Raw genomic sequence first — 27,555 nt, 5'->3', positions numbered from 1 at the left:
GAGGGAGAGGATCAGCTGGGTGTCGTCGGCGTAGGAGATGATGTTGAGGTTGTGCTGGCGTGCGATGTCTGCGAGGGGGCTCTTGTAGACGTTGAAGAGGGTTGGACTGAGCGAGGAGCCTTGAGGAACGCCGCAGATGACTTCAGATCTGAACGGGGGGAGGCGGACTCTCTGTGTCCTTCCGGCGAGGAAGGAGATGATCCACTCCAGTGCCTTCTCCTGGATTCCGACGTTGCTGAGTCGCTGCACTAGTGTACGGTGGCAGACAGTGTCGAAGGCCGCGGAGAGGTCTAGGAGGATGAGGGCCGCTGTTTCTCCGTTGTCGAGCAGCGCTCGGATGTCATCGGTGGCTGCGATCAGGGCGGTCTCGGTGCTGTGGTTGGCCCTGAAGCCAGACTGCGAGGGGTCGAGGGATCCGTTCGTCTCGAGGAAGGCGGCCAGCTGTTTGTTGACGGTCTTCTCGATGACTTTAGCAGGAAACGGGAGCAGCGAGATGGGGCGGTAGTTTTTGAGTTCGGTGGGGTCGGCTGAAGGCTTCTTCAGTAGAGCGCTGAGTTCGGCGTGCTTCCAGCTCTCCGGGAAGGTGGCGGTGTCGAAGGAGGTGTTGATGATGTCCCGCAGGTGGGGTGCGATGATAGCGTCGGCCTTGTTGAAGACGTGGTGAGGGCAGGGGTCGGTCGGAGATCCGGAGTGGATGGAGTTCATCGTGCGGACGGTGTCTTCGGTGCTGATCGGCGTCCAGGCGCGGAGGGTGGTGGTGGGGGGCGGAGGTTTGGTCGTGGCGTGCGTCGGTTGAGTGCTGAAGCTGTTGTGTATGTCCGCGATCTTGTTGTGGAAGTAGGAGGCGAGGGAGTTGCAGAGGTCTTGCGAAGGGGTGATGTCGTTGTTTCCGGCGTTGGGGTTGGAGAGCTCTTTGACGATGTTGAAGAGTTCCTTGCTGTTGTGTGCGTTGTTGTCCAGTCGGTCCTTGAATGCAGTTTTCTTGGTGGTGCGGATGAGTTGGTGGTGCTTTCGGGTGACGAGCTTGAGGGCCGCCATGTTGTCCGGGGTTGGGTCTCTGCGCCAGGTTCTCTCGAGGGCTCGGCAGTGCTTCTTGGAGCTCTTGATTTCGTCGGTGAACCATGGGGCCTTCTTGCTGCCGTGTCTGCTAGGCGGGGTCCTCGGGGGGCGAGGTCGTCTGCGCAGTTGCTGATCCACTTCGTGAGGTTGGTGGCCGCCTGGCTTGGGTCCGTTGTGCTGGTGGGGGGGTTCATGCTCAGGGAGGACGTGAGCTGATTGGCTTTGATCTTGTTCCAGCTTCTGCGTGCAACCTGTTGCTGGTGGTGGTGGATCGTGGTCCTTCTGAAGCTGAAGTGGACGCAGCTGTGGTCCGTCCAGTGGAGTCCGGTGGTGTGGCTGAAGGCGATGTCCTTGCTGGATGAGAAGACGGGGTCGAGTGTGTGTCCGGCGTAGTGGGTGGGGTTGGTCACCAGCTGCTTGAGTCCGAGGTTAGCGAGGTTGTCCAGCAGGGTGGTGGTGTTGCGGTCGTTGTTGTTCTCTAGGTGGAAGTTGAGGTCCCCGAGGAGGATGTAGTCAGCGGAGAGGAGTGCGTGCGGGCTGATGAAGTCGGAGATGTCTTCGCTGAAAGGTGTGCGTGGTCCCGGGGGTCTGTAGATGAGGGTGCCTCTGAGGGTGGTCTTGGGGTTGATGTGGACCTGGAAGTGAAGGTGTTCGGCGGTTGTCAGGGTGTCGTCGGTGTTGGTCGTGATGCGGATGGTGTTCCTGTGGATGATGGCGATGCCTCCTCCGGTCTGGTTGATGCGGTCCCTTCGGATGATCTTGTAGCCGTCTGGGATGGCGATGGCGATATCGGGCGCTGAAGAGGCCTTCATCCAGGTTTCCGTGAGGAAGGCGACGTCTGGGGCTGTAGTGTCGAGCAGGTTCCAGAGCTCGATGGCGTGCCTGTGGACGGAGCGGGTGTTGAGCAGGATGTTGAGCTCCTGCAGAACAATTACTTAGAAGATGAGCTAGCAAGTGAAAACGTTGCTGTCAGTCAGTTAGGAGGATAGTCCTCCACATTCCATTAGCAGATCTTCAATGAAGCTAGGAGGTCCAACTGTGTGGCAGTGGTTGTTGATAGGGCGATTCATGCTTTGGGTGCATTTGACAATGCTGCTGCGAGCCAAGACCAGTCAACATTGTATGTCATGTGTTCCCCTGTGGCTTTCTCTGTGAAGACATCAAGTGAAGCTCTTCATTTTCTCCTTGCTGCATTTCACAATTAAAGCTGGGTTTTACCTTTCCCAAGGGTTTTGTAGAATTTAATGTGGCCCTCCTACTCTTGCGAATATTGTGGCGACATTCAGATTTGATGTGTCCTCTTTCTTCTATTTATTCCTTACCTCAAATCCCTTTTTGTTCTCTCCAGCATGCCACATCCCTACACTCCTATTAGGGTGCTTTCTTAATTGAGCGTAGTCCATGGGCTACCATGGTGAAATTATTAGCATGAACAACTCAGGAGCGACCCATGCAGGGAAGAACGGTGGAGCGAGGTGCGGGGGTGGAAGGGACTTGACAGACAACGACGAGGGAAAAATCATCATCTATTTAATTTTCCCTCATCTGTCGAGTCCCAACCCACCCCACCGCTCTTACCTGCACGGGCCGCTCCTGGAACAACTAAACGTTTTGATGGTAACTTGTGATTCTAGAACAATAATGTCCTATGGCTTCACTGATCTCTGAGACAGCATGTGCCATGGAAGGGGTTGAGAATGTGACCAATGTTGGTCTTGTTTGCTGGTCCCCTCTAGGCTTGAAGGATTCTATGGATATGAGGTCTGTGGACTGCATGGCATTCAAGTTGTCTTTCTAGTTGTAAATCCTTGACTATTAAAGGGCTCCCCTGTATTCGTCTCTTCTTGCAGTGGATCTAATAAGTCCCATGTTTTGTGGTCCACTATGGGTTCAAGGTCTCACATGGAAACCTTGGTGTCACCTACTGGTATCCCCTCTTCCATCATGGGCAATGTTCCTTGTTCCACATCCATTTCCAACATGTTGGGAGCTTTTACTTGAGTCATTTTGGGTTTTACCCACTGTTCAGTAAGATTCCGCTTTAGAGTTGTTGTACAAGCCGCCCTAGTTTCACAGGGGGTAGCTTCTCCTCTCTGTGACGGACTTGGGTGTTTGTCACATGATGGTTGCCAGGGGTGTTGTCGAGATTCCTGACAAATGCTTATTGGGTCTTTGCTCAATGATTTTTTGTGCTGAAAGCATGGTTCTAGAGTGGATACCTCTGCATATGTAAGCCTGGGGCACTTGGGCCCTGCTGCTTTTCCATCCTGCGATAGTTAAGCAACTGATCATTTTTCCCAAATGTGTTATGTGTTATGCTCTGATGATGATCATGGGTGGCTGCTTCTGTTGGCCCTCCCGGGCCTCATTGAGATGCTATAGTTTTCATTCGGGCCATCAGGGTATTTAGGACCTCCGGAATAGTACTCAGTTTTTCCACAATGAGTGAACAGGGCCTGATTGCAGGTCCTCATACTGTTGATTGGGAGCCACCTGCAAATCTTACGGAGCATGCGTAAGATGTGAGAGCAGGTAGACAAGACTGCTTTTACCTGTTTCTGCATAGATCACTTGCTGTTCAAGATGATGACAAAGTTGCAAGCGTGGTCTGTTGGGGCAGGGGAAGGGCCTAGGTCAGCAGGCTACCAAGTGTCATTCCATGGCGAGGTGTTGTTCCCAAAGATGATGACTTCAGTCTTGTCCATGTTAAGCTTGAGACAGTTGTCCTTCTTCCAGTCGGTGATGTTCAACATACATCTATGGAAGTTGACTTGGCGGAGGGGTCTTCTGACAGTGAGAGGATAAGCTGGGTGTCATCGGCATAGGAAATGATGGTGAGTCTGTGCGATCTGATGATTTTGGCCCAGTGGTCATGTAAGTGTTGAAGAAGTAAGGTGTTAGGGATGATCCTTGGGGGATAGAGAAGATGATCTTCTTGGGTTCCGATGTGAATGCTGGAAGACGGATTCTCTGGGTTCTTCTGGTGAGGAATGAGGCGATCTTTTTGAGGGCATCTCCGTGGATTCCGATTTGGTGGAATCTGTTCATCAAGATATGGTGGGAGACGGTGTCGAAGGTGGCTCATAGATCCAGCAGGTTTAGGGCTGCTGCTTCACCGCAGTCCAGGAGTTTCAGCCTTGATGTCATCAGTGGCTGCAATCAGGGCAATCTCGGTGCAGTGGTTTGCTCGGAATCCGGATGGGGAGGAGTTCGGGAATTTGAGGTGTTCCAGGTGTTCAGTGAGTTGCTGGTTGAGTGCCTTTTTGAGAACCATTGCTGGTAAGATGAGCAGGGAGATGGGACAGTAGTTCTTTGGACCTACTGGGTGAGTGGATAGTTTTTTCAGGAAAGGCCCCACTTTAGGACTTTCTTGAGCTCGTCGCTAATCCTCTTGCTCCCAAGGTTGAAGATGTGGTGAGGACATGGGTTCATGGATGCTCAGGAGTGTACGGTAGTTCATGATGGCGATTGCGGCTTGAGTTGTGAGAGGGTCCCAATGGGTGAGCAGGTGTTCGGGATTTGTGTTCATGGATGTGAGTAGGCTGATGCTGTTCACGGTGGGGGGTTGGGGCTCGAAGTTCTCATAGATGGCGGACTTCTTGTAATAGAAAAAGTCTGACAGGGTGTCACACATTCTTAGAGAGGGGATAATGTCATTCTCTGTGGCTGCAGGTTTGGAGAATTCCTTCATTATGGTGAAGAGCTCTTTGCTGTGTTTTGTGCTAGCTTCTATGCGGTCTGCTAGAGCATTTTTCTATGTTTCTCTCACAAGATGATGGTACTGGATGAGTGGTGTTTTGAAAGTGATATGATCTCCTGTCTTTTTGCTAGTACGCCACTTCCTTTCTAGTTGTTGGCAGTTGTGTTTGGAGGATTTCAGCTCTGCGCTGAATCAGCTGGCTCTTCTGGCCAGTACTTTGGATTTTGCTGGCTTGGTGGGGGCAAATGTGTTGGCGCATTCTGTGTTCCACTGGGAGAAGTTCTTCTCAGCCTGTTCTGGGTCAGATAATGTGTCTTGGAGGTGGGAATTGAGAGCGTTATTTCACTGGTCTTCTGATATCCTTTTCCAGTTTCTGGGTGTGGAGCTGGGGGTGTGATACTAGTGTTGGTTCATCAGGTACAGATGGTGAAGTGGACACTCTTTGTGGTCAGTCCAGAAGACCTGTGAGACATGGCTGTACTTGTGGGTCCTGCGATGTGGGTGAGATCGGTGGCAAGTTGTTGGAAGCTGATGTTGCTCATGCTTTTCAGGAGGTCGATTATGTCGGTGTCATCGTGGTCATTGAGGTGGAATTTAAGATCTCCTAGGAAGATGCAATGCTCTGAGTCGATGCCCATCAGGGCGATATGGTCAGGAATGGCTTTGCAGAATCTTGTGCATGATTGCGATGGTGTTTATGGGAGGGTACCTCTGATGGTGCTTTTTCCATCTATGTAAAGTTGGAAATTGAGATGCTCCATTATCAGGTTTGGGTCATATGGGGAGGTTGCGCAGCAGATGGTGTCTTTGTAGATGATGGCAATTCCACCCCTATGTTTGATGATTCGGTCCTTGGTGTGCTATCTTGTAGCCTTCAGGTGTGGCAATGGTGATATCTGGCAAGGAGGCAGGGTTCAGCCAGGTCTCTGTGAGAAAGTTGACGTCCAGGGTGAGGTATGAGATCGTATCCAAGATCTCCATGGCTTGTTTGCCGAGCGATCGTTTGTTGAGTAGAATGTACTGGAGTTGTGCTGTGGCGGTCTCAGTCGACATGAAAGGAAGGAGGAAGCAGTGGAAAACGAGGGAAAAGCAAGGAGAAAGCACTCAGAAAATGGGGAACAAGCAAGGAGAAGACAGGAGCAAGAGCAATGCAGCAGCACCGGAAGAGCTGGGCCTGGGACCTGGTGATTTGGTGGTGTTTTTTATTTTTTAATAGTTTTGTTGCTTTTAAAGGTAGGCTCCAGTAAATCCTAAGTGAGCTAAACAGAAGCATTAAAAGTACAGGGTTTGTGGAAACATTATCATAAAATGAAAGGTGACATGCACAATTACACTGCACCCCACCTCCTCTAAACATAAATAATTAAAATACAACACACAGGCTCAGTGAAAGCTGTCTCCTTCTATCCTCCAATGCCTTCTCTTAAGGAGCGGACTTTGTTTAGTAGTGATGATGCTCTTCTTTGATCAAGATTTGTGGTGCATTGGCATCTTTCTGACTTCACCACACTGTGTGAGCCCTATGTAAAGTGTGTTGTCATCCCGCGATTCAGAACTCTTTTCTACTAAATATGGTAGCTGGTTGAAGTGAAAACCTGTATATATGTAGTCAAAAACTGATAACAGAGCAGAAAACTGGATGCTTCCATTTGCACACAAACACTCACCTTCCACATGATGATGACAATCAGAGCCAGCAGCAGCAGGCCACCAGCTGTGCTACCTATGATTAGTGGCAGGGTGACAAATACGCGGTCTTTCAACAGCATCACTGTGATCTACAAAGATAGAAATTTCTTTTATTTATAGAAAATATGAAACTGTAAAATTATAGATAAAATATCATCAATTGTTAACTAGGCCTGGGCGGTGAACTCCGCTCTGTTTGTGGAGTTTGCAGAGTTTTCCGCACTCCGAGGAGCATGCGGAGTTCGCAGAGTGGAGTTTTTTTCCTCGCTCACGCTCGCCAACGTCAAGTTGGCAAGCAAGGAAAATCCACCTCCTGGGGAGATTTCTCAACGCGGAATATCTACTGGAGTGGCAGAAAAGAAGCAATACCCTCTTGCGCTGTGCATGGTGCTATCCGCGCTGATTTAACTGCGCAACACAATCATCCGGCACTGAAAATCATTGTGAAAGGCATAAACAAACGCCCTCTGCCGCTTGCAAAACATTGCATACCGTGGCTGAGTTTGTTTGGTCACTTCGCTGATTTCTGAGCAGCGAAACTCCATGAACTCCGCCCAGGCCTATTATTAACACACCATTCATCATCTTAAGATCATCTCCAATTTTCATGTCACTCTCAAACATTTTACTTAAACCTTTAATAGAGAGCACAATAGAAAATGAATTCACAATTTATGAACAGGGGCCGCACTGAGGTACTCTGGCAATAGAGACAAAATTATGCCATTGTATTATGTAGTACTCTACAGTACTACCCATATCAAGCTAAATCTGTAAGATACTTCCACTATTTTGCTTATCTCCAATATAATTCCTTATTGTTGTAGTAGGAAAAAAGAATTATGTTGGTATGGCTACTTCCCTCAGTTAAATGAAAGAATGATTTTGTATGAAGAAGGCAGGATGAGCAGCACCACATACTGGTTAACCTGGTGGTTAGAATAGATGTATTTTCAGTTTACTCAGCATTATTCAATGTTATTTAATAAAGGAATATATTCTTAAAAAATTCCCGGGTATGTTTTGTGATTTGATGTTTAATTCAGTACTAAAAAGTGAACAACCTCCATGTTTTACTGAATATGTCTTGAGGTAACAACCACATTTAATACAAATGATTTTAGTAGTTGCCTTGAACCGGTCTTAGAATTATCAACATTAATATATTAGGAATATTTTAGATGACAGTAGCATTAATAAATCTGATAAACGGATGCATTTAAACATGTTTCCATTATAATTCTTAGAATCATTGCTATAAGTATTAAAATTCTCCCTCAGTAGTACTTGATTATGAAAGTTTGCTATAAATACATAACCATACTCATCATTGTATGCTGTAGGGTTTTGAACACTGAGAGGCCCTAGTGGGATGCCATGTTTTATAGAAGCAGGACTTAATTGAACTTAATTAAATTGAATTGAATTAATTTGAATTGATTTAAATTGGGTGTTTCCCCCATTTTAATTTTGAATGTGGATTGTTCACTTCATCCGTAAACTCACATCTGATTCACAGGCCCGACTGACATATCCTCTGCTAAAATGTGTTTCTTCTACCTCACAGGGCAGCTCTCAGTACTACTGGACTGTCCTATCAGAAATTCAGCTTGATACTATTGAATTAGAAAATGGTAATAATAAACGTATTGTTGGGAAATGCAGTAGTCTGGGCTGATGCACTTTCAGATGCAAGACTAAGGTATGACTCAACCTGTATGTTATGTTAAATGTATTTTATATAGCACAAAAATCACATTCAGGCCTCTAAGCGCTTTTAGAGAGAGTCACCAGGATCACTGATGGCAACTGGTAACACAAGGCAGCAGAATTACACTGTGACTAACGTCTCCCTAAATAGGAGCGTTTTAAGTTGTTTCCTAAATGTGAGGAGGACGGCTTCCATCATAGTAATCCACTTTCCTAATTATAATGGCTTGCTTGTAAGAGGTGAGAAGGGCTTTATAGGTAATTAACTCAACTGAGTCAGCCAACACTTCAGACGTTACTGTGACTAGCTCTCCCAATCTTTCAGTGACATGTGAATAATCGGCAACCAGCTCTACCAGTCTATCAGAACCAAATTTTCCACATGACTGACTCTCAGACCCTTACCCACCCCTGCTGGCATTTTATAGGTTTCCCTGCCATGTGATGACTATTCCTCAGTTCTGCCAATAATAATGTTGACATGTGATAAACCCTGCCAAAAGGCTGCTCAGCTTTCAGAGATCATCCTGCCAGGTGACTGCAGTATTCCGAAGTTCTCTCAAGGCACCTTCAGTCAGGCTTTTAGTCAGCAGCCCATTTCCTCTTGTGACTTCTAATTTAGCTTTTTTACTTCATAACCATGAGCTCTAATCTGTTAGCAAGTGCACTGCTGTTTGCCTATCAGCCAGAACTGGCTGTGGATTTAACATTACACATGGGTCCATTAAGCAGATGAGTGACTGTTTCCCAAGAACCAAAGATACTCCAGAGGAAGGTTCGGGAGAGACAGTCATCCAATAAAGCAGAAGTCGTTTTATTAGCAAAACCTCCCATACAAATTTTGGACTGGCAAACACAAGGACTATTAAAATTATACACACCCTGTAGCTCTGAACATGGCGCTCCCTGATTTAGTTCCATTGAGCAATGTGATTCCTTATGAACACTTTCAAAATAAACAGAGAGATAAAGGTCAGATCCAGGTCAATGCCAGCTGGCTATCAAAATCAGGTATGCAGATGTTCTACCAGTTCAAAGGAATACTAACTGGGAAACTGATTCACTTGCCATTTTTTAGAAGTAGTGAGGCACCACGCACTACACCTCAATAAACGTTCCTCGTCAATGTGACTGGGGTAGGAGATATAAAGTGAACGCGGGAGTAAAGGCTGTGCTAACTTTTAATGGATTAAAATAGGATCATCGACCAATGGTGTGCTAGAGTTCTAGCTCTCTTTTCAAAAAAAAAATTAAATGTGTCCCACTTGGAATTTAGAACCAGCATAAAAGAAGAAAAGGATGGTGTTGTGATCTGTTTCTTTAAATGTTGTTCCATTCAAAGAATGCTAAGCATGTCAGCATCGGAACGCACTGACTTCATTAGATGGAAGTCAGTTGTAGCGTCTGGCTGCTGACATGGACTCTCTGGTGGGTGCACGAATAAACAAATCTACAGGGTGCTAATGGTGAGATTCGTGCTGATCAGCCGTCTATGGACAGACACACACATAGTGGTGATGGTGAGTTTCGATCTGACTTTTCTGGACGTCCTGTTAGGTCCAGATGGCCACCTTCGCATTTTCAAGATTTTATTCTCAAGTAGAAATGTTACTTTACATTTTCATTTTCATTGTTATTTGTTTTTTGTTTAATGGTTGGTAGATTTCATTGCTCTTATTGATTTTTTATTGATCCTTTTATCTTTCATGTTTTTTCCTAACTCTTTGTTCTTTTTCTTTTCATGCTTTATTAAGGGAAGATGTGTTGTGATCGGTTTCTTTAAATGTTGTTCCGTTCAAAGAATGCCAACCATGTCAGCATCGGAACGCATTGACTTCATTAGATGGAAGTCAGTTGTAGCGTCCGGCTGCTGACATGGACTCTATGGTGGGTGCACAAATAACCATATCTTGAAGTTCCCTTTGGATGTCACTTCGTTTCATTAGATGGAGAAATATATCAAAACCGGCACTCCTAAAAGAAAATCTGCTTGCTTTAAAAAACACAATGAGACTAGGAAAGCTGCATCTGCCTGAATCTTAGCCCTCCAGGACTTGATTCCAAAGTAACATTTGGGCCAATCCTGCCAGGCACGGCAGCCTGCCTGCTTGGGAGAGTACCTCTGGCGAGCCTGGAACTCAGACTAACACTAGCTGTGGGATCCTGGGAGTTTATCAAAACGAATTTAAAGAGGAGTGGAGCCTCGGGGACCAGTCCTGAATTACCAACCTACACAAACATTTTAGTGAAACTAACCTGAACTTTGAGAAGCTACTTCCTCCCAGCAACAGCCTACACATCTGGATTACAACATAGATAATAATAGGCAGTGTACAGTACTCAATTAGCTGATGACAGTCACTCCTAATTGCCTCTGAGAAGCTTTATGCGCTTACATTCCCTAATAAATATACTTGGAACATTGCTGCCCTCTAGTGGACACATGATTCAAGAATTCTCTATATTGTTAATTTATATAAGGACTACTTCTGGAAATGGTTGCTAAGCTTTTACCTTCGTATCCATTTCTCTTCATTTTTGCAGTTTTTCTCAGTTTAATTTTAGGTGGTGTGGGCTCTTAAGTTCTTTATTCATTAATTGTGTTTTTGTCTTTGCTTTTTGCTTACTCAAACCACCGTATAGATTTTCTTTTACTAGTACTGTTCTGTGTGGAGTAAAATAACAAAGGTCACCTTTATTAAAGTTTGCCTCTGTAGAATTCTCAGCTCACAACACTACTGTGACCTTGCCCTCTGATGGCCTGCCTACCTGTGGTTTTCCCTTTGATTATTAATTACATTTAAATAAACCTTGACTCATACATATTTGCATTCATTTACGATTTGCATCAATCACATGCCCTACAAGCAGATTACGAGAGCATTTACAGTTCCATCTTCTGTGACATATTTTAATGACCTGAAACTGAGGTACCAATTTAATAGGCATAGCCTAGGATGAATCTGTATAAATATTTTCATGAAAAGACTGTTTGAGAAATGAATGCATAACATAGGGCCTGATTAGGATGGCAGTGGCACCGCCACCGACAGGCCATCGGTAGCGATCCCACCGTCATTCAGCCCATTGGATCCTTTAGAGATGGTGGCGCCCTGTGCAACAATCTCTGTTGGCGCCCCCTCTCCCCACACATCAAACTATGCATTTCTTTCTTTGGTGCGGTCTGTAATCTCACAGCGGTGTATCCGCATCATTTTCCATAGAATAATAATTTTAGTTGGCCCATATGTGACCCTTATTCTGTCTCCAGAGCTGTCAGCCATGTGCAGTTTGCATGTGCTCCCGATTATCTCCTTAACAGGGAGGGCAGTGGACATGGGATGGATGATGGAGTGTGGGATGAGGAGGGAACACACAGGAAAGGGGGGGGGGGGATCCACTGGCCCATGTGTAACCACTTTCATCTCCCTCCTCTTGCAAAGTGGCCAAGGAATAGAGGAACATGTAATTTGATAATTTTCTGACGTAGTGACAGGCACTTACAACGACATACACTGGTTTCAGTCTCAACTCCAGAGCTCTAAATTATGTCCCATCCTCAACATCTGTTCACACTTTAAAATCGCACCATACAAGGATCGTTGAATGAAAACCAGAACTACAGAAACTCACCAGAGAAAAAGAAATACTCCTGGAGGTTAGGGGCCCATACCATGCAACGTGCTCTAAAATGAGTGATCTGTAAAACAGAACTGTGTGGCTGCCTTGAATGACATCAAGGGTTCTTACAGTCTTTGCCGAGAATCAGATCAGAGTTTTTTATTTGTAAAGTTAAAGACTTCAATCTAAGACAGCATAGAATCACATTTCAATGGCAGGCTGTATTTACTGTCGGTGCTTACCATTAGCATGGCCCTTCCCTGCACACAGCACAGTCAGGAATTTAAAAGTAAATGCTTCTTTCAAAGATGCAGGCCGATGACTCTAGTGTGCCCCTTCTCCCTCCCCCTTTCAGTGTTTTGAGTGGGATGGAACAGGATTGTAGGGGGGTCTCCAAAAGGACCATGGCCAAAGAAACCTAACAACTGTTCAATTAATTTTGTGACTTTAAATATTTGAAGTAGAATCCTGTTCTTTTGATTTAGTGCTACCTGTAAATTATTGTGTGCCTCACTGAGTTTTCTTAACTGTATCCAGATAGATCGCAGAGCAACAAACATGTGCCTAAAACAAGCCAGGCCTATTGGCTTTGCCAGTGCATATTAACAGTCTCACATAAATAAATAACACCATGTGAATAATTAGAATTGAAAATCAATCAATTCTTAAAATATAAGATTGTGAATTAAACATTTCCAAGTTCTTTGGAAGGAGTTTCTTTCGAAGTAAATTATTTACTCCAGTTCTTCCTTACGTACCATTTTCCTCTGCATTCTCTCCTTCTGCTACACACTTAGACCCTCTTATTCTCTGCATCTTTCTGAAATCCTCTCTCAAATCTCCTTCATCACCCTTTTCACTCAGACCTTTAGCATTTGATTCCTTACGTCACCTACTCCAGCATACTTTTGTACGCGCGTGTACACACACTCTCTCTCTCTGTCTCTGTCTCTCTCTGTCTCTCTGCGTCCTTCATCTAGAAATACAGAATTTTCTTTTCCTTTTTGATCGCTCCTAATACCCACAACTGTGCACCTCCATCACCCACTTTCACATAAATTAGTCATTACTATCAGCACACAAGTAAACATTGATCTGATCTACTGACATGCACTTTGAAGTAACTCCTACCTCCTTCAAGTGGTACCCTGCAATCACCCAGACACCTAGAAGTGACTCAATTCAGCTTAGGCGTGATAAGAGTAATTTGGGACATAAAAAAACGACAAAAACACACATCTATAAAATGCAACCATTGTAGAAGATGAAAAATAACTAAACCCAGGTACTGTCCCGCTGCCGTGGATTACCTTAAGATGTATTACAATACCGAGAAACAGATCGGTGTTTTAGAGACCAAAATGAATGACTTTAACATATTGCCGAGAATACACTTGTTTGAAAGTTATTTTCTTAGCAGCTGTGGCTCTCCTGATCGTTTTTTTCAAGGCAAAAAAAATCCCCATGGTAATGGTGCAGCCACAAGGGCCTCCTGCTCCCATGACAGGCCTATGACACCTCTGGCCCTCTTCCGCACAGAATGTGCATGCCATGCTGCACACCAAGAAAAAGAAAAGCAAGCGCTCGTCTTTTTAAATGACAAACTGCTTTCGTAATCTTTCTCCTGGTATGAGGAGTGGCACGCACGCACCCACACAGCCTCTAAGCTAAAGGTCAGAAATATGTGCGAGCAGGCACCCACCTTGCCTCCTCCAAAACCGTGTGTGTTGTAAGCGCCCAACCAAAGCTTGGCACCCGGTGCGGTGGTACCGGCCGCACCGCCCTAAAGCCGGCCCTGATTGGATCCGATCGCAGCATTATGATGCAGGCGTCGGATCTCGGCTGACAAGGAAAAGACAGCGTCCGACAGGATCAAATATCCCGTCAATGCGGGGGTGGGACTTCTATTCTCTACAAAGGTGCGGTGCATGCTCAGGCACCGCCGTAGGGATTAGGATGTCAATTTCCGCTGGTGGAAATTGACTTTGGTGGCCTATAGCAGGCCCCCTTCTGCCAATGCCCTCCGCTATGAGCCCTGCCCCTGAAACATCCCTGCACCATGTGGGAGACACAGCATGGTGCCTGCCACATAGGGCAGGGATGTTTGGAATACGTATATTTTATACTGCGGCATGTGCTGCAACCCGCAGCACACACCGCAAAGCAAAGTATACACAGTGTGACCGCCGTGAAGGCGGTCGCATCCTAATGTGGGCAGCGGGACCACCGACATCTAGTCGGGTGGTCCTGCCCCGGCATTGAATTAGGCCCTTAATGCCCATTGTCATCAGTAACACTGATTCAAATAAATGTATTAACAACAGAGGCTTGAGTATATTCGGTCTTTAAAATGCATTAAGTAAAAAAAAAGCTTGCTTATTTTTCTCGTTATCAGGAATAAGCCGTTTGAAGAATAAACAGATGCCCTCTGACTCTCCGGCTCTTTGTGGGTGACAATCAAACAGGCAAGGTAAGCGCAAAGAGACAATTCATGCCTAGGACTTTAGATATGCTGTTTCAGATTTGTTAGCATCGTCTCCACACACAAAAGCTAAAACTTCAAGACAAATGCACAGGTGTTTCCTCAAGCACAGACTCCAACAGTGATTTTACTAAAGATGGGAGGAATTTGTTTTATGTGAAGAAATGTAGAACCTAAAGTTTTTTTTTTACAGTATGTGAAGCTACTAAATATTACAATTGAGACATAGGGGCTGATTTAGTATGGTTATAACTCTGAAATGGCTATGGTGTAAAATATTCCTTTGCCCTGACAGATTAACGCACTCTGAATTTAGATGTCCACTGCCCCTGTGGACATCTTGTACACTGGTAGGAATTGCTGTCAAGGCAGTTCCTGTCAATGTATTCAAATTCTGACGGACTGCTCAGTCAACATGACAGTCCTATTGGCCTTGGTCCTTTCTGAAGGGTCATCTCCTATCTTTTTGGCTTACAGCCTTCTGTTTTGCTGACTTTAGGACTCTGCACATTTTACCACTGCTAACCAGTGCTAAAGTGCTTGTGCTTTCTCCTTAAAATATAGTAGAAATGGCTTATATCCAATTGGCATATTTGATTTACTTTTAAGTTCCCAGTAGAGTGGTACTAGTTGTGCCAGTGCCTGTAAATTGAATGATGCGAGTGGACATGAAGCACTAATTGTGCCACCCACTTAAGTAGCCCTTTCAAACTTGTATCAGGTGTGCCACTGCAGCCTGTTTGTGCAGTTTTAAACTTTCATGTCAACCTGGCAAAAAAACCTTTTGCCAAGCCCAAAACTTCATTTTTAATACATGTAAGTCACCTCTAGGCCAGGGTAAGCACTGGACAGCCCAGAGGGAAGGTATAGTGTATTTAAAAAATATTACCCGCTTTTTTTTAGGTTTTACATGTTCTGGTAGTGAAAAACTCTCAAATTCATTTTTCAATACTGCAAGGTCTACCCATAGGATAACATTGGAGTTACCTTATTACATTTAATAAGTGATAATTTCTAAGTGGGAGCAGGTAACCAGTTTATGTTTGATGTATTTGGAATTATAATGATAAATCCTCTCTCATGGTGAAGTCGGACTTTAAATTTAAAAAATGTAAATGCCACTTTTAGAAGATGGCATTTTCCTGCCTTAGAATTTTATTTTAGTGCCTGCAGCCTGTCTGTGGGTCACATGACTGGGTGTAGCTGACAATTGGGCTTTGTGTATTCCTCCTAGACAGCCTGAATGGGCCATCACTGACAGGAAGGGGGGGAGAGCTGGGCACAGCTTAACTTACGCATGAATAGTCTGTGCCCCTCCTCCACACACAGGGCTGCATACTCCCTGTAGTTTATCTGGGGCCAGGTCAGAGAAGGTGGGAAACCTGTCTCCTTCAAATGGAAAACTCCAGAAGCTTCTCCCACTTCAAAGGAAGATCTAGGTATAAATATTGAAACCCAGGCACCAACTCTCCAGTACACATCTGGACCTGTGGAGACTCTGCTAGGAAGAAAGGCTGCTGTGCTGCTGAAAAGGACTACCGCTCTGCTGAACTGCTGCCCATCTGTGCTGACCTGATGCCCCTTTGTCTGGGTTAGAAGGACTAGACCTGCATATATTGAACCTAGGACTCCAGAGTGACTCGAAGGGCTAGTTGGCTGGCCTCCTGGCTAGAGCCATCGGAACAGAAGGCTCCAACAACCTTAAACCCGACACCCGGACTCTACCATCTGTGAGGCCTACCCTGTCAACTGGTGATGACAAGGGCCGGACCCTTGGAAGTGGGCCTGAAGGGGCTCTGCCAGCCCCTCTGTGGATCCGTGGCTCTCCTCTGCTGTGCTTTATTAAGCAGAGCAGAACCGATGCATCCCCTCTGCTGCAAGGATTCTCTCAACCCAAGAACTCCGCATCGACCTTGCAGCCTGCATCGGAACTGCCGCTGTGAGAAGCTGCCTCAATTCAGGCCTTCTTATCACAAATCTGTCATCGACGGCAGCTGCGACGGCGACACAGGTTCTTGCATCAAAGCCTTGCAGCTCTTTGGAACCAATGCATCACCTCATGTGCGCGACACATCCTCCACTCTGGACTTTGCAGCAAAAACCCTCATTGGTGGGATCCTCAAAGATGATGCAGGACTTCTCATCAGAATTTCACAGCTCCTCGTAAACAACACATTGCCTCGGCTGCATGACGCATCCTCAGCATGGGACTTTGCAGAGATCTGCAAGCAGGATTTAAGTTAATCTTGTTTAGCGGGTGTTAGAGTCGGGGATCTCTGGTTGGCGCAAGGTTGCCCTTGTGTCAAGCAGGAACCCTATCCTCCACGTCAGGGCGCAGGATAACCCCTCGCGAATGACCCTTGCTCACCCTCTAGGTGCGTGGCGTGAGCAGCCAAGGCGATTCCTCAGGCGTTGTTGGTTAAGCACTTACAATCGTACACACAGTAAATACATCAATCCCCCCCAGAAACGGACACCAGACTTGGATATATATAAAAATACGATTCTTTATGTAAAAATAAGGTATATATATCTCAGCAGACTTATCACAAGACCAATAACGTTTCCGCTATGCCACCAGGTTGTAAAGCAGGCAAATGTTCGTTGTTCGTAGCTTCAAATGGGTACTTTGCAGTCTCTTGCAAATGTTACTTGTGGTTCCAGTACTCACAGAGTTCGTCTCCTGCGAACGGGGAAATAAGGCGTTGCGGGCCCCGAGCCCGATACTGGAACTTCTTTCTTGATGTGGAGAGTCGGCCCAGGTCGGTGCGACTCTCGGCTTAAGAAGTGTTCTTGGGTCCTCAATCAGCAGGTGTGGGCAAGTAGGCAGGCGCGGCCCGCGACCCTTTAGCACGGCGGTGCAGGAGGGTCTCCACAGCGGGGGCGGCGCGGCCTGAGATGTCCGAGGATAGCGAAGCGGGGTCACAGGGCACAGTCAGTGCAGCTGGATGACCCGGCGTAGATCACAGTCGTCGGACGGCTTCCGGCAGGAGGGGTGATAGCGCGTTCAGCGCGCTCCAGTAGCAGGCGGTGACAGGGATGCAGGCGGCCTGGCCCGGGGACAGAGAGCGGCTCGGGACGGAGCGGGGCTCTCACGGGTGGGAGGCAGGCGAGCTTCTGAGTGTCACGGCCCTAGGAGGGGCGATGAGGGGCGCAGTCTCTTTTCCAGCGGGATGCCCACACGGCTCGAATTGGAGGATGAGCAAGAAGCACAGAGAACCCACTGTTCCTGGGGTTCAGTTCAGGGGGCAAGCTCAGATCAAGCCCTTGGAGAATGTTCAAGCACAAAGTAGCAAAGTCTTTTCAGTAAGTCTCTTCCTCTCCTTTCTCAGCAAGGCAAGCAGCAGGCCAGCTCCTCCAGCGTCTTCTTCTCCTTCTAGTCGGGCAGAGGTTCTTTGTGGTAAACAGGATTCTGATTTCTTAGGAGCCAGGCTCCTACTTTTATACACCAATTCTTTTGTTCTTTAGCGCCAGGGGGCCTAGGCCTGGCTCAGTCCAGTTCTGGAGCACTTTGTTATGGTGACTCTGCTCTTTCCTTTCAGCAGCAGGGCAGAGACATCAGCCGCCCCACAGGGGGTGGCGCCGGCTTTGTGGTGGCAGAGCACAGGTCTATTCAAGAGTCAAGGTGTACTCCTCCCACCCATCCAGGTGTAATCTCTCTACCCACCACCTGGCAGCCAACCTGTCTCTGGGGATCCCCCCACCCTGCTCCTTACTGTTGCCAGGCAGAACACATACACACAGCAGAGGCGGACTGAGATGGTCAGGTCAGTAAATACTAACTTTCTAAAAGTAGTATTTACAAACCCAGGATATTAAAATAAACTTGACTACAAGAAGTATCTTATCATCCTGAGTTCAGGCATACCAAACTTGACACTCTACCATGCTCTCTGAGTCCACTGGGGTCACAGCGTTGGCGTGATCCCAGCAGCCCATTCTGGCCTAAGGAGAGCAGGTAGCCTTCAATAGTGAAAAACGACAAGGGCTGTAATTCACTACTAAGACATGCCACACACATCAGGGCATGTCCTACCTTATGCCTACAATGCACCCTGCCCTCGGGCCTACCAGAGGGGTGGCTAACATGTAGGTAAGGGAAGGTTTAGGGACTGGCAAGTGGGGGCACTTGCGCAGTCAGCGCGACGGTCCCGGACCGCGCACAGGGTCGGTGGTGGCAGACCCTAGACATACTTTACAAGGCCGCTTCCGTGGGTGGCGCAACCAGCGCTGCAAGCCCACCAGCAGCATTGGCATTCACAAGCCCTGGCACCCCTGGTGCACTTTACTGGGGACTGACAGTGAATCCAATAAACCAATCATGAACATCAATTACAGGTACACGTTACTTAGGGAGCACTTGCACTGCGGCACGGATTAGCCGTGGCGCAGTGCCCTGAGCGGACAACACCAGCAAAACAATCGAGGCACACCATCAAAAAGTGGAAGGGAAACTCACGCCAAGGTGCCAGGTCTAACACGTGTCCCCTCCAGCTGAAATGTGGGGGGAACTACCCTTGCCCAGGGGGTTCCTCGTCACTAAGGCGGAAATACCTGGACAGACCGTCAGCGTTGGCGTGATCTGTACCAGGACGGTGTTCCACCGTAAAGTCCATACCCTGTAGGGAGATGGACCACCTCAACAGCTTCGGGTTTTCACCCCTCATTTGCATCAACCATCTGAGGGGCCTGTGGTCCGTCTGAACCCGGAAGTGAGACCCAAACAAGTAGGGTCTTAGCTTCTTCAGCGCCCAGACCACAGCAAATGCTTCTCGCTCAATTGCACTCCACCTACTTTCCCGTGGAAGTAACCTCCTACTGATGAAGGCTACGGGTTGGTCCCAGCCCTCCTCAGTCATCTGTGAGAGAACAGCCCCTACACCATGCTCTGAAGCGTCTGTCTGTACTAGGAATTCCTTGGAGAAGTCAGGGGCCAGGAGCACGGGCGCCGTGCACATGGCAGTCTTCAGGGTGTCGAAAGCTTTCTGACAGGTGTCAGTCCAAATCACGTTCCTGGGCTGCTTCTTCGAAGTCAGCTCTGTCAAGGGGGCAACGATCGTTCCATAGCCCTTGACAAACCTCCTGTAGTACCCAGTGAGCCCCAGGAAGGCCCTCACTGCGGTCTGCGTCTTGGGGGGTTCCCAAGCCAGGATGGTTTCAATTTTGGGTTGCAAGGGTGCCACCTTGCCACTCCCCACTTGGTGTCCCAAGTACACCACGGAACCCTGCCCGATCTGGCACTTGCTTGCCTTGATCGTGAGGCCTGCTCGGCGCAGCGCCATCAACACTTCCCAGAGGTGGCGCAGGTGTTCAGGCCAGGTGGCACTGAACACCGCGATGTCATCCAGGTAGGCGGCACTGAACGCATCCAGCCCAACCAGTACCTGGTTGACCAACCTCTGAAAGGTGGCAGGGGCATTCTTCATCCCAAATGGCATGACTCGGAACTGGAAGTGCCCATCTGGTGTAGAGAATGCTGACCTCTCTTTGGCCCCGTCGGTCAAGGCGATCTGCCAGTACCCAGACGTTAAATCAAACGTACTGAGGAACCGGGCAGCCCCCAGCCGATCTATGAGCTCATCAGCTCTGGGGATGGGGTGCGCGTCAGTCTTCGTGACTGAATTGAGTCCTCTGTAGTCCACACAGAACCGGAGTTCAGGTGTGGCTCCCGGCGCAGCAGCCTTTGGGACCAAGACCACGGGGCTGGACCAAGGACTGCTGGAGGACTCAACCACCCCTAGCGCAAGCATTTTGGAGACCTCCTCCTTAATGCAAGCTCTGACCCTGTCAGTTACCCTGTAAGCCTTGTGCTTCACAGGTACGCTGTCTCCTGTGTCCACATCATGGACGCACCAATCTGTGACACCAGGAACCAGGGAGAATCGGTCGGAAAACTGTCCCAGCAAGTGGCGGCAGTCTTCCTGTTGTTCGGGCGTCAGGGTGGGTGAGAGGTTAACTCCATCCACTGACCCATCTTTCTCAGAGGCCACTAAGAGGTCAGGAAGAGGCTCGGTCTCCTCTTCCATTCCATCATCAGTGGCCAGCAGCATGCCCACTTCGGTCCTCTCTAAGTGGGGCTTAAGGCGGTTAACATGTAGGACCCTAAAAGGGTTCCTGGGAGTCTGCATGTCCACCAAGTAGGTGATAGGACTTTTGCGCTCCACAACCTCAAATGGACCTGTCCACTTATCCTGAAGTGCACAAGGCTCCACTGGGGCCAAGACCCACACCTTTTGTCCAGGTTGAAGCTCTACCAGAGTGGCATTCCGGTCGTACCACCGCTTCATCTCCTCCTGGCTGGCTTCCAGATTTGCCTCAGCAAGTTGCCTGAAACGCCGAGTCTGGTTTCGGAAGGCCAGCATGTAACTATATACACTCTGGGGAGGTTTCCTGGGAGATTGCTCCCAGCCTTCCTTTACCAAACTCAGAGGTCCTCTTACCGGGTGACCATACAGAAGCTCAAAGGGGCTGAATCCTAGAGACTTCTGTGGCACCTCTCGGTAAGCGAAGAGCAGGCATGGCAAGAGGACGTCCCACTTACGCCTCATTGGACCGTCCAGGCCCATGATCATGCCTTTGAGGGTTCGGTTGAATCTCTCAACCAACCCATTTCCTTGGGGGTGGTAAGGAGTGGTGAACTTGTAAGTTACCCCACACTCCTTCCACAGGGATTTCATATATGTGGATATGAAATTGGTCCCCCTGTCGCTCACCACCTCTAGAGGGAATCCCACTCGGGAGAAAATTCCCATCAGTGCCCGTCCCACCACGGGGGCCGTCACTGTCCTCAGAGGGATGGCTTCAGGGTACCGGGTGGCATGGTCCACCAAGACCAGGATGAACCTGTTGCCCAGGGCTGTCTTGGGGTCCAGAGGCCCCACAATGTCAATACCCACTCGTTGGAATGGCGTACCGACCACCGGGAAAGGTTGCAGAGGAGCCTTGTGCTTCCCTCCGCTCTTACCACTTGCCTGGCAAGTCTGACAGGTTCTGCAGTAGGAATCTGAATTCTTATGCATTTGGGGCCAGTAAAAGTGGGTGACAAGCCTGTCATAGGTCTTGTCCATCCCCATATGTCCTGCTAACGGCACATCATGAGCCAGCCCCAGTAGGAAGGTTCTGAACTTCTGGGGTACCACCAGCACACGGGCTGACCCAGGTTCAGCAGCCTTAGGCTCGGAATACAGGAGGTCACTCTCCCAGTATACGTAGTGTGTTTTGGCCTGAACACCATTGGCCTGGTCTGCAGCCTGTTGCCGCATACCCACGAGAGAAGGGCATTCTTTCTGCTCCCTGCAGAATTCCTCCCTGGAGGGACCTCCTTCTTGCTGCCAATGGGTCAGCTCAGGCAGATCTCCCAGTTCGGCAATCTGTTCCCCGGTAGGCTCCAGAGCATCCCCCTCCGGGTCTGCCTCCTCCTGGGCCGTGGGAACTTCGGGGGCCGGTTTCCCGCGCCTCCTGCGCCTTCTCCCTAAGGCCGGTTCCTGGACCTCTCCCTCAGGCTCCAGGACCCTCTCAACACCCCTACTGGCTGCCATGGACCGGGTGGTCACGCACGCCCAGTCGGGTAGACCCACCATCCTCAGATGCGTGGTCTTCTCCACCTTTTCCCAAGGGGAACTCTCCAGGTCGTTCCCTAGCAGACAGTCTACAGGCATGTCAGTTCTCACAGCGACTTGTAGAGTACCAGAGACCTCCCCCCACTCAAAGGGAACTTGAGCCATTGGACAACGACTCTCTACGTTGTCAGCATTGACAACCCTACAGTAGGCATTGGGTACAATTTGCTCTTGAGACACCAGGTGTTGCCTCACCGAGGTCACGCTGGCTCCCGTGTCTCTAAGAGCCTCAACCTTCTTTCCATTGATGGTCACCACCTGCCCATATTTCTTAGTGTTAGAGGGCAGGTAGGTTACAGGGACCATCTCACTGTCTCCTAGCGAGACTAGGGTCATCTGCCCGGGACCCCCACCCTCCTGGACTGCGACCTCCTCCCCAAAGTTAACACTAGCTACTTGCCGGGGGGGAGCACCAGTGGGTGCGGTCTTGCCAAACAGGCGACACTTAGGATCAGAGGCAATGTGACCCAGGTCACCACACTTATAACAATTGAAGGGCCCCTTTGGAACAGGTCTACCTGTCGGGGCCCCGTTCTGCTGCGGGGGTGGGGGAGGCTGAGAACCCTTCTGCTGGTTCCCTTGGGAATTACTTTGGGGGCCTTTTTGGAACCCCTTCTGTTTACCCTTGTCCCCCCCACTCTTCTGCTGGGGACCCTGCCCACCCTTGGCGGAGTCTCCCACTTGACCCTTGTGGACCCTGGTGCTGAGCCAGCGGTCCGCCTCCTCAGCAAGCTTCCTCGGGTTGGACAGCTTGCTATCAATTAGGTGCTGGCGTAGCTCAGGAAAACATTGACTGGACAAGTGCTCCCATGCAATTAAATCAAGCAGCCCTTGATAATCATTCACTTTGCTACCCTTCACCCAACCATCCAGCGCTCTGCAGAAAAAGGTCACATATTCCACATACGTACTCTCAGGGATCTTCTTGGTCTCCCTGAACCTCTGTCTATATAGCTCCGGAGTTAACCCATACCTGGTCATTAAAGCTTCCTTCATATGGGGGTATGAGGTTTGGAGATCTAAGGGTAAATCTAACAGTGTGTCACGCCCTTCAGCAAGGAACCTTCCCCACAACCCCGCTCCCCAGTCTTTCTCAGGGACCCGGTGTGAGGACATGGCCACCTCGTAGGCCCTAAACCACTGCCCTATGTCATCCTTTCTGAAATACTCCTTTACTACATCTTTGGGGATGTACACCTTGGACTCTACCTGCGCTGGTGGAGTGCTGCCACCAGAAGGAGCGGTGTCCAAACTTTTCGCCTTCAGCTCCAACTCCTTCAATCTGATATCATGATCCATTTGGCGTTGTTGTGCCTCCAGGGCCAACTTCTGCTTTTCCATTTCCATCTGTCCTGCCAACTTTGCCATCTCCATTGCATGCGCCCTGTCTGCTGCCCTGTCTGCCAGCTCCTCTGGCGACCGGACTCTGCTGGGCTCCTCAAGGTTGTCGGGTGGAACGATGTCCCCCGCATTCCGTAGGTCTCGTGACTCCTTCCAGGCTCTCAACGCCTTGGTGTACTGGGGCTTCCTCTTGCATCCAGCATGGGGGACTCTGAATTGTACACTGTAGCCTTTCAATTGCTCCATCGTGTAGCCTTCCAGTCTCTCCCAATCCACCTCATCGATTCCAGAAATCACAGAGAGGGCCCTCCCAGCGGAGTGTGAGCCAGGCATGGTTGCAGTAATGGCAGATGTCTCAACAAAGTTCAACAATTACAAACCTGTGGCTGCGTTATTTGGTCTGCTCTCACTATCTGGTGATTAATAATTCACTGTATGTAAATTACAAGTGCAAATCCGAAATCCCACCCGCTGCCAACAATGTTAGAGTCGGGGATCTCTGGTTGGCGCAAGGTTGCCCTTGTGTCAAGCAGGAACCCTATCCTCCACGTCAGGGCGCAGGATAACCCCTCGCGAATGACCCTTGCTCACCCTCTAGGTGCGTGGCGTGAGCAGCCAAGGCGATTCCTCAGGCGTTGTTGGTTAAGCACTTACAATCGTACACACAGTAAATACATCAATCCCCCCCAGAAACGGACACCAGACTTGGATATATATAAAAATACGATTCTTTATGTAAAAATAAGGTATATATATCTCAGCAGACTTATCACAAGACCAATAACGTTTCCGCTATGCCACCAGGTTGTAAAGCAGGCAAATGTTCGTTGTTCGTAGCTTCAAATGGGTACTTTGCAGTCTCTTGCAAATGTTACTTGTGGTTCCAGTACTCACAGAGTTCGTCTCCTGCGAACGGGGAAATAAGGCGTTGCGGGCCCCGAGCCCGATACTGGAACTTCTTTCTTGATGTGGAGAGTCGGCCCAGGTCGGTGCGACTCTCGGCTTAAGAAGTGTTCTTGGGTCCTCAATCAGCAGGTGTGGGCAAGTAGGCAGGCGCGGCCCGCGACCCTTTAGCACGGCGGTGCAGGAGGGTCTCCACAGCGGGGGCGGCGCGGCCTGAGATGTCCGAGGATAGCGAAGCGGGGTCACAGGGCACAGTCAGTGCAGCTGGATGACCCGGCGTAGATCACAGTCGTCGGACGGCTTCCGGCAGGAGGGGTGATAGCGCGTTCAGCGCGCTCCAGTAGCAGGCGGTGACAGGGATGCAGGCGGCCTGGCCCGGGGACAGAGAGCGGCTCGGGACGGAGCGGGGCTCTCACGGGTGGGAGGCAGGCGAGCTTCTGAGTGTCACGGCCCTAGGAGGGGCGATGAGGGGCGCAGTCTCTTTTCCAGCGGGATGCCCACACGGCTCGAATTGGAGGATGAGCAAGAAGCACAGAGAACCCACTGTTCCTGGGGTTCAGTTCAGGGGGCAAGCTCAGATCAAGCCCTTGGAGAATGTTCAAGCACAAAGTAGCAAAGTCTTTTCAGTAAGTCTCTTCCTCTCCTTTCTCAGCAAGGCAAGCAGCAGGCCAGCTCCTCCAGCGTCTTCTTCTCCTTCTAGTCGGGCAGAGGTTCTTTGTGGTAAACAGGATTCTGATTTCTTAGGAGCCAGGCTCCTACTTTTATACACCAATTCTTTTGTTCTTTAGCGCCAGGGGGCCTAGGCCTGGCTCAGTCCAGTTCTGGAGCACTTTGTTATGGTGACTCTGCTCTTTCCTTTCAGCAGCAGGGCAGAGACATCAGCCGCCCCACAGGGGGTGGCGCCGGCTTTGTGGTGGCAGAGCACAGGTCTATTCAAGAGTCAAGGTGTACTCCTCCCACCCATCCAGGTGTAATCTCTCTACCCACCACCTGGCAGCCAACCTGTCTCTGGGGATCCCCCCACCCTGCTCCTTACTGTTGCCAGGCAGAACACATACACACAGCAGAGGCGGACTGAGATGGTCAGGTCAGTAAATACTAACTTTCTAAAAGTAGTATTTACAAACCCAGGATATTAAAATAAACTTGACTACAAGAAGTATCTTATCATCCTGAGTTCAGGCATACCAAACTTGACACTCTACCATGCTCTCTGAGTCCACTGGGGTCACAGCGTTGGCGTGATCCCAGCAGCCCATTCTGGCCTAAGGAGAGCAGGTAGCCTTCAATAGTGAAAAACGACAAGGGCTGTAATTCACTACTAAGACATGCCACACACATCAGGGCATGTCCTACCTTATGCCTACAATGCACCCTGCCCTCGGGCCTACCAGAGGGGTGGCTAACATGTAGGTAAGGGAAGGTTTAGGGACTGGCAAGTGGGGGCACTTGCGCAGTCAGCGCGACGGTCCCGGACCGCGCACAGGGTCGGTGGTGGCAGACCCTAGACATACTTTACAAGGCCGCTTCCGTGGGTGGCGCAACCAGCGCTGCAAGCCCACCAGCAGCATTGGCATTCACAAGCCCTGGCACCCCTGGTGCACTTTACTGGGGACTGACAGTGAATCCAATAAACCAATCATGAACATCAATTACAGGTACACGTTACTTAGGGAGCACTTGCACTGCGGCACCGATTAGCCGTGGCGCAGTGCCCTGAGCGGACAACACCAGCAAAACAATCGAGGCACACCATCAAAAAGTGGAAGGGAAACTCACGCCAAGGTGCCAGGTCTAACAGCGGGTCTAACTCGGTCCCTCTAGCTGGGCGCACTCCAACACAGTTGGCCTGAACTTGTGACTTTGTCACGGTCCAGCGTGACCAGTTGGCGCTTTGTTCTCTTTGGCTCTATTTATACATAAATCTTTAAAATTGCAGATCTCGAGGACTACTGATTGGATTTTTTGTCATTTTGGTCTTGTTTTATTTATAAAAATACTCTAATGTACTAAATTGGTGGGGGATTTTTCCTGTGTTCTGTTTTCTCTTTGTTATTGTTTGATGTTCTGCATAAATTCATTGCACATTGCCTCCAAGTTAAGCCTGACTACTCTGAGGGTTCAGCTCAGGTTAATTTAGGGTTTGCTCGTGGCTCACCCTGACAAGGATTGTGGTTCTTGCTTGATTAGGGTTTTACTCCTGCTACCAGAAACCCAATTTGTCACAGGTACCATCTATCAAGCTTCTAACATGTTTCTTTATTTTCAGAAACAAAATTCCAAGGCGGAATTTTGTTTTTGAAAATAGAAAAACTAATGACCCCCGCACACAATCTGAGTTTTATCCCATAGTGTGGGGGCTGCCCCTTACTGCCAGGATTTACCTGGCATTGATGATCAGTGAAAAGCAGCCATTTGACTGCCCAATCTAAATTGGGCATGCATTCAAATGGCCAAACCACCAATGGCCCTCCCTCCGTCGTTCATCAGGGGAGTATGTCAGCGATGGAGATGTAGTAGTCGGCCGTCATTGCTGTATTGAAGGTCCACATTCATTCTAAGTGAGGCGAGTAGACCTTCCGTTTAATAGAGAGGGTACTATGTTTCAAGTGTGTAGAAGTACCCTCTCTGCCAAATTCTAAATCAGGCCAATACTTCTTATAAAGATGGCTTTTGTGTTTATATTTTCCTGCAAAACGACATCCCTGCAAATCAAGGTGCTGGAAACATCTGGATTAAATTAAAATACATTCGCTATTGCTTCATTCAATATTTGAAAATAACAGAATAACTTTGCAGAGACTAAAAATTTGCTGCAATTCTTATGCATGTCTTTTTGCTAGAATATTTAACTCTGTACAGTTCAATATACTTGTGGGTATTTCTAATTTTACAGGCAAGCAGGAAGAATCATAGTGGCAGATGTCTCATGAATTTTCCTTACCGTTTCTTTGAGATTGCTTAACTTTAAGGCTGCATAGAGAGATTGGTTGTAGTTTATTTCAGCGCTGACCACCAAATCTATTTTATCTTCTACCACCTGAGAAATAAGACAGATAGGCCATTTAGTAAGCTGGCATTCGGACAATGGCAATGGAAGAAACAGAAGGGCACTGCATATCTAAGTAGAAACCACACGGACTGAAGAGCCTCTACTGTTTACCGTAATAGAAACCTTTAGTAGCAATTGTAGTGGAATTTTGGTTATCCACAAAGAAATAGTCACTTTTTCTTGACAAAGTGGGATCCCACGTCCAAACGTTATCTTCTTTGAACTGGTTCGAAGACCTGCTCGTTTCCGTCATCCTCATGGGGACCAACCAATTTCCCCTTTACCTTCTCCTTCGGACGCAACTGGAAGTATATGTACTTTATTTCAGTGTTTCCTTCAGGACTGACTTTTACATACACTTACCTGAAGCACCAAGAAT

General features: G+C 48.6%; 1 protein-coding gene and 1 long non-coding RNA gene across 2 annotated transcripts in view; one reads left to right on the top strand and one right to left on the bottom strand.

The window, feature by feature from the left end:
- ITGAE (integrin subunit alpha E) overlaps positions 1 to 27,555 on the bottom strand; it is an 847,690-nt gene that overhangs the window by 6,855 nt on the left and 813,280 nt on the right. The window contains exons 30-31 of the mRNA XM_085649316.1: positions 27,069 to 27,164; positions 6,427 to 6,537 (exon numbers count right to left, since the gene is read on the bottom strand). Of these exons, the coding sequence (XP_085505442.1) occupies positions 6,427 to 6,537; positions 27,069 to 27,164 (207 nt within the window). The remainder of the gene's footprint in view (positions 1 to 6,426; positions 6,538 to 27,068; positions 27,165 to 27,555) is intronic.
- LOC146858399 (uncharacterized) overlaps positions 9,556 to 27,555 on the top strand; it is a 28,075-nt gene continuing 10,075 nt past the window's right edge. The window contains exons 1-2 of the long non-coding RNA XR_014980021.1: positions 9,556 to 9,678; positions 14,175 to 14,249. This is a non-coding gene — a long non-coding RNA (uncharacterized LOC146858399). The remainder of the gene's footprint in view (positions 9,679 to 14,174; positions 14,250 to 27,555) is intronic.

This window comes from Triturus cristatus, chromosome 3_2, assembly GCF_964204655.1.
Source record: "Triturus cristatus chromosome 3_2, aTriCri1.1, whole genome shotgun sequence".
NCBI classification, from domain to species: domain Eukaryota; kingdom Metazoa; phylum Chordata; class Amphibia; order Caudata; family Salamandridae; genus Triturus; species Triturus cristatus.
The sequence above is the reverse complement of the archived record's forward strand: the minus strand, read 5'-3'. Positions and strand labels throughout refer to the sequence as shown.